General features: G+C 37.1%; 2 protein-coding genes across 5 annotated transcripts in view; one reads left to right on the top strand and one right to left on the bottom strand.

Annotated features, from left to right (window-relative positions):
- The first annotated feature begins 460 nt into the window (after positions 1-460).
- Positions 461-4,473, top strand: MUB4 (membrane-anchored ubiquitin-fold protein 4 precursor). Of its 4 annotated transcripts, none has more exons than XM_011047452.1 (4): positions 461-697; positions 783-981; positions 3,548-3,718; positions 4,051-4,473. In XM_011047452.1, exons 2-4 carry the CDS (start codon positions 852-854, stop codon positions 4,104-4,106), a joined length of 357 nt encoding a protein of 118 aa, XP_011045754.1. In that variant the 5' UTR covers positions 461-697; positions 783-851; the 3' UTR covers positions 4,107-4,473. The 4 variants fall into 4 exon arrangements, with proteins under 4 accessions (XP_011045754.1, XP_011045753.1, XP_011045752.1 ...); XM_011047451.1 differs by having other exon boundaries at positions 779-981; XM_011047450.1 differs by having other exon boundaries at positions 775-981.
- A 907-nt stretch (positions 4,474-5,380) lies between these two features.
- LOC105140574 (DELLA protein RGL1-like) overlaps positions 5,381-6,884 on the bottom strand; it is a 2,631-nt gene continuing 1,127 nt past the window's right edge. Inside the window, exon 2 of the mRNA XM_011047447.1 lies at positions 5,381-6,546. Coding sequence (XP_011045749.1) covers positions 5,425-6,546 — 1,122 coding nt within the window. The 3' untranslated portion in view covers positions 5,381-5,424. The remainder of the gene's footprint in view (positions 6,547-6,884) is intronic.

Genomic DNA, 6,884 nt, shown 5'->3' with positions numbered 1-6,884 from the left:
GATAATAATTTTAAGTAAAACCTCAATACTCTCACTAGTCAATTCAATAATTTTTGGTGAGAAGAGCAAAATTATCATTTTTCATAATGATCAATGCATTGTGTTTTTAAAGTAATATTGGTTTTAGTTAATTTTCACTGTATATAAATTTATTCCAACATTATCATTTATGTTCATTATTATAATATAAAAAAATTATTTTGCAAATAACTTACTTAAAAATTATTTTATAAATAATAATAATAATAATAATAATAATAATAATAATAATAGAGTAACATGTTATTCCTCGGGCGCTATTATAACACACACCCAAGCCTACTCTCACTCTTTCACAACACCAATAAAACATCTCCACGTATAATAAGTAAACAGAAACTTTGAAAACAAACGAAACTGGATACAGGAGATCGGAACTCAGCTCTCCTTGCAAGGAGGCCCCCCACCCCACTCCAAATAAATAAATAAAATTTCACTGACATAAAAATTCGAACTCAACTTAGAATCTCCCTCTGCAGTCTCGATCGGCCTTACGAAAGAAGAAAATAAAAAAATAAAAAAAGAGAGCAGCTAATCCTTAATTAATCAATTTTGACTACTCAGTTTTGTGCCTAATAATCTCTATATATCAATCAATTTCTCCCGCAGCTTGCGCTCATAAACCCTAGTAAGAATTTGCTTGTTTGTCCTCCTCCAGGTGAGTATTTTAATTTGTTAATTTTAAATAATTGTTGATTTTGGTTAATGTCTAGTTGATGGATTATTGTAGTGTAGGAAGGCAGGGAAAGAGAAGAGAAGGAGAGGAGTGGTGATCGAAAATTGGGAAGGGTGAGTTCTGGTAAGTGGTGGAAATGCCAGAGGAGGAGTTAGTTGAGCTTAAGTTTAGATTGTATGATGGATCGGATATCGGTCCCTTTAGGTATTCACCTGCATCCACTGTTTCTATGCTCAAAGAAAGAATCGTTGCCGACTGGCCTAAAGGTCTGTCTATTCTGCTCAATTTCTTTCTTTCTTTATATATATAGACACAACACGCACACACACACACCTCTATGCTTGGTTGGTTATTATGGCTTGAACAGTTGGTTGGTGTGGAGAATTTAGGCTACAGTGATTTCCGTTGCTGATGATGAAATAATTAATTCATTTTGTAGTGATATGCTTAGTCCTCGGCTAGTAAGGGTTGAAACAATTCCTTGCTATGCTATATGATTGTTTAATTTCGCAAATTGGATAGCTTATCTAGCAAGTGAACCAAACTGGTTCCACTTTGATGAGGGCAGTGTATTTTAGCATGGTGATTTATTTGTTTTGTGGTTGGATGGGTAGTTAGCTAATTTTTCTGAAATTATAACTGGCAACTAAGATATTGATGAGATATGCCGGGTCCCGCTGGTATATTCTTGTTAGTTTGAAATGTAGCATCTGTTGATCGAGGGTGTTTTGGATGTAGAGACCCAAATGGGTAGCATTTTCTTTTGTGAAATTAATTTTGAACTGACTTGCACCTTTTTATTTTGTCAGTTTTTCCCTGATAATATCCTTTTAGACAACACATGTTGTCTTAATTTTCTACTGTTTATTGTTATTGTGTCATATGATTTGTTGTTCTTTTGCATGGGAAACCAAGACAATATTGTTCGCCAGTCATTCTCTGGGCAATATATGGGTGCTGTGTTTACTTGATTTCTTGGTTGATTGGGGCCGGGGAACAGTTACATATAGGCTATCTTGATATGTGGCATGTGGTCATTGTTAAAAGCTATGGAGCGAAATCTTATGTGGTTATTTAGTGGATGGACATCGGATACATACCATGTATACAAACAAGGTTATATGTCCTTAGGTCCCACTCTTGTTTGGCATCCTTTGCTAGTTCTACCTTCACTTTGATGCAAGTTATGAAATAGATTTTCTCACTTCTTCTCACCAAGCAAAGGACACTTTTTCTCAAGCATTGAGTGAGTATTCAATAATCATGCTCTTAGAAATATCATGTCAACGATGTTGGATCATCTCTTTCTCCTCGGGTATTCACAGAGTTATCTATCAAATAACAACACCAGAGTAGCAAGGTCAAAGTTTTACTATGTTGTTACCAGTCCTCTTCATGCACCGTGCTTTTCTGACAAGACCATTATAATTGGATCCCATTTAAGTATTGAGGCATTGGTTCTTTCTTTTCTGTTCTTCTCTGCGTGTGTAACTTCCCCTACTCTTTATATTGATTTATGTCAACTGTTAATATTGAGGGTACTGCTTCGTGAGGACAGGGTTTAAGTCTCCTTGATATTTTCTTGGAGTAAGCTTGTTACCCTATTGCAAATATTTTCCTAATCTCTTCAAATCAAATCATATTTAGTGCATTATTATTTTCATGCAATGGGGTGTTGCAGAATGATAGAAGTATCAAGGTGAAACTTGGATAAGGAATAATACCCTTTGCCATGTCAACCAGACTAGCTTTCTCTCAGTTTACCAGTGTCACAATTGGAATTAGAAAAATGAAGCTGTGGCACTTCTGACTTGATTATTGATGAGGACAATTCATTATCATCCTCCAATGCAAATGTCATATATCATGCATGGAATAAATTACTCTTAGAGCTGGTTTGCCAAATTTTGATATGCCCAGGGAAATTCTATACACACCAAAATTGGGTGCATGTGTCATACTTGTGGATAATTGTAATTCGACTTTCAGCTACAGTTAACTGCCTTTAAGTTCTATAGAGTGCATCATGTGCATCTTCTGATTTACAAATTTAATATGATGACCTTGAGTTGGCACCAAGTTCATGTTCTCCCTTGATGTGTCTTGTGCCCTCCAGTGTGGCAGTGTCCTTCTTAGAGTCTGTGTTCTACCAAAAAAAAAATTCAAAAGTAACTTTTTTTTTTAATTTCTGCCAAAATTACCCTCTTTAGAGGAAGAATAATGTTCTCATAAGGATACTATGGTATGATGAGTGATTTGAAAAGTTATGCTTTGATATCTTATTATTATTTTATATCAACATATGTTTTTAGGGAGGATAGGATATGTTATTGGAATCTTGTGTGCGCTGAACAATTCTAGGTCTGACTTGGTTCTGTGTTTGCTTTGCATTGAGTGTAATACTGGCCTTTGGTTGGGTGCTTTTGGACAGAAAACCCAAACACTAAGCATCTTTCTTGTTGCCATTTGATTGGTGAGTGGACTTTTCATTTGTAAGCACATGCTTAAAGATCAAGTTCATGGTCGTTACAGTTATAACCACAACAACACCCCCCCACCCCCATTTTGTAGGCTCTGTAGAAATTGGATATCCCCTTTTAAATAAAATGTTAGCCTTTTCCTTTTACTAGGATGATATGGTTTTGATTGACATTCCCCGTATGTGATTTGATTTCTTTGAACCGAGTAGTATTCATTTTTTCTTTGGCAACATTCCCCGTATGTGATTTGATTTCTTTGGCGTTTAATTTATTCAACTTTGTCAAGTAAGAGATACATTGTTCTTATTTTCTGTTTTCTAACAACAGATCTAAAACTTTTGACTTGTCTTAGATAAAAAAATTGCACCCAAGGCAGCAAATGATGTCAAACTGATAAATGCTGGGAAAATCTTGGAAAACAACAAGACTGTTGGCCAGTGTAGGGTTCCTTTTGGGAACCTCCCGAAAGAGGTCATCACCATGCATGTTGTAGTGCAGCCATCTTTAGCAAAAGCAAAAGCAGGTAGTTTTAGTATTTAACACATGAACATATGTTGCCTTTATGAACGGCAAACATTTTGTTATGAATTGCTACTCTGATATGCTTCCATATTGTTATGTTTGAAGAAACATATTCATATCTTCTGAGGAACAACACCTTTGAGAACATCTTCTGAGACAGTATTCAGCTAAAATTGTCATGAAAAGATGTAATCAAATCTTGATTTTCATTCAGATGAAAACTCCGATCTGTAATAGGATACAGCTGTAATTAGAGTTTTTTTTCCTCTTCTCCTCTTTCCTCCAATGTGCTTTATATAAGTTCAAACTTATTTTGTTTGTTTGTTTGAACAGAGAAGAAGGTAGACGATGCCCCAAGAAAAAATTTCTGTTCGTGTTCCATATTATAAGTGAGTTGGGCTCCTTTAAGGTTTAAACTTGTGAGGTTGCCTTGAAGTTCCTAGGATCTCATCTCATGGCGATGGAAATCAGTTACTGGGAAGACAACAACTTGTAAAATGATGCCATCCCGCATCTAACTCTACATGTTTGCTTGAGGGCATCCCCGTGTAACAGTGTGCTGGTGATGTATTTACATTATAAATGGGTGTTTATGTATTTTTATAGCTGCAAGCCTGCACTCTCATTTTATATTTATTTAATACAAGGCTTACGGGTTTGATCTTCTCGAAAATCTTATGATTAAGTAGAACGACTTAAATTGGCCACTGGTTGAATTCCGATGTGCTGTTATTTGTGAGACCATTCAATTCTGCTCTTGCAGCTTGTGAACACATGTAATGAATCAGACGCACGTTTTCTGACCAGGCAACGTCAAGGTGGGTAGAGCTTGTGTTTGTGTTTTCTTATTAGTCGAAGATACGTTTGTCTTTGTTTTTTAAAATTGTATTTGAAATATATATATATATTACTTTAAATTATTTAATATATATATATATATATATTACTTTAAATTATTATTTTTATATCGTTTGAAACATTGATATTAAAAATAATTTTTTTAAAATTAAAAAATATTATTTTAATTAAAAAATGCTTCAAATAAGTAACCGAAATCACATTTACAAGGGAATGGAAATCAACCTTGTTGGAAGAGCACATGTGGGGGTAGAGAGAAGGGTTTTGCTGATTGTCAGTATGTTCGGGAAAAATGATTGTGTGCCCCATAACTTTTGTTATAAGCATGGCATTAATGAGATTAAAATACAAAGCTAATGGCATCACAATCTTAATTAAGCAGCAGTGGCTGATGGATGCATGTCAGCGTTCCCTTCCATGTAAAATCTGTTAAAGAAAGGAGTGGATTCGTCCTCATCTCCCCCATCAATCGCGAGAAGGTGTGCATAGTCCAATGGGCACGGCATCTTGGGCGGGAATGATATTCTGGAGTCCAGATCCTGTATCCAATAAAACAATTATCTTCTCATTATTCAAACAGGAAATAGCAGATAAATGAATTAAATGGTGTTGACCTAATCCTAGCGAATCAAAAGAAGAAGAAGAAGAAGATCTTTTTCCCTATAAAACAGAGTACACACATCATTGATCATTCCTCTTATCCCTTTTTTTGACCTTAGTTGATTCTTTGGCATTTACCTTGTTTTTCTTGTATGGATTTACTTTAGACAAACAATACATATAAAAAGGCTGTGGATAACAGGAGCTTGCACATACACGTACGTGAAAAGGAAAGAAGATTGATTAAGATCAGCATCTCCATGCAGAAGCAGCAAGTATGGCTCTATCTTGCCACCCCAAGAGCAAGCAGCCTTTGTCCTCTGTCAATCTGTACCCATCACAGGAATACAAGCCCAATAAGATCTTCGACTGAGTCACTGCATTTGCACTCAATGGCACCCCCTTAAACCCTTTCCCTTCCATTAGCTTCCTCCATTTCTCAAGCCTCTCATGTCTCTCAAACCTCTCTGCTCCCTCACATGCCACTATGTTCCTTATCTCTGGAGCAAATATGTACTGCTCCACTTTTGCCCTTTGCGAAGAATCTGGCGGAAAAGTTGCATCCAAAGAGTCAAAAATTGCTGAATAGTAGTGCAATGCTTCCAGGAACCTACCCAAGAAGTATGGTCCGTTATGGCTTGCTTCTTGCTCAACTACTGTTACTATGTTTGGCGCTTGGTCACGGATCATTGCAAATAGGTTCCCCAGGCAATTCCCGGGGACACGGTGGAGCCGGTTAACAGAGTTAACAGCAAGAGCCTCACCAACCCTTCTATTGAACATGTGTGGTTTAAGGTCTTCAAGTTCTTCAGCAACTGGGTGGTACTCAAATGGAACATGAAGAGAATGAGCTAGTTCTGTCAAGCACCGACCGGTCTCTCTAACATTCTCCATAGAGGATCCAACTCCAGTTATTCTCAGGAATGGAGCGCCACCAGGTCTAGCAGCCAGGGCTTGCATGAAAGCTGGCCATTGATAGCCTTGAAGAATGTCTAGGTCAATAACATGAACACGTTCTTCAGTTTCAAAGGCCTCAAAAATTGCTTGATTAGCAGTGAAATGAGCAAACTTTACGTAAGGGCATGCTTGGTAAAGTATTTGGTAAATTTTTAGAATCTCCATAGAGTTTGGAGGGAAAGGAGAGAAGGCTTTTGAAGAGGAGGTACTAGGTTTAGTTGTAAGGGTTGCAGCCAGCCTAGCACTTAGGGCCTCAGTGAAACAGGACGCAACTCTTTGCATGGAGTCGCCAAGGGGGCTGACGACTCTATTGAGGTGGTGGAGATATCTTCTAGCTAGCATGTAGTCTTCATTGGATACCGCCTCAGCACAAGCAAGGAGGAGGTTCAGTAGTTGGAGGCCACTATCTTGTTCCTGCAAAATAAATATGTGACCTTAAGATTTGTATAGTGTAATGAAGGAAAATGTGCTTTTATAATTCCTAGTCATTGAATACTAATAGATAGTACAATAATTCCCTAACCAATTAGAATAGTTCTGCAAGTTGTTCAAGACAGAACGTCTTTAGTTTTGTCGTGCATATTCACCCTTCAGTTTTTTCCTTTGTCACCTTTCACTTCAACGTGAAATAGATTCATGAAGATCCAATTTGTTGTCTTGTCATGTTAAGCAATGATATCCTTTTCTACTATTATTATTGGATGATGAGGGGTGTGTGGGGGGGGGGGGGGGTGGTTGTCCTCCCTGCGCCC

This window comes from Populus euphratica, unplaced genomic scaffold, assembly GCF_000495115.2.
Source record: "Populus euphratica unplaced genomic scaffold, PopEup_1.0 scaffold116.1, whole genome shotgun sequence".
NCBI classification, from domain to species: Eukaryota; Viridiplantae; Streptophyta; class Magnoliopsida; order Malpighiales; family Salicaceae; genus Populus; species Populus euphratica.
The sequence above is the reverse complement of the archived record's forward strand: the minus strand, read 5'-3'. Positions and strand labels throughout refer to the sequence as shown.

Coding starts and splice junctions, on each gene's coding strand:
- MUB4 (XM_011047452.1), top strand. CDS start 852: ATGCCAGAGGAGGAGTTAGTTGAGCTTAAGTTTAGATTGTATGATGGA. Junction 982..3,547: donor CGTTGCCGACTGGCCTAAAG/GTCTGTCTATTC, acceptor GACTTGTCTTAG/ATAAAAAAATTGCACCCAAG. Junction 3,719..4,050: donor TTTAGCAAAAGCAAAAGCAG/GTAGTTTTAGTA, acceptor TTGTTTGAACAG/AGAAGAAGGTAGACGATGCC.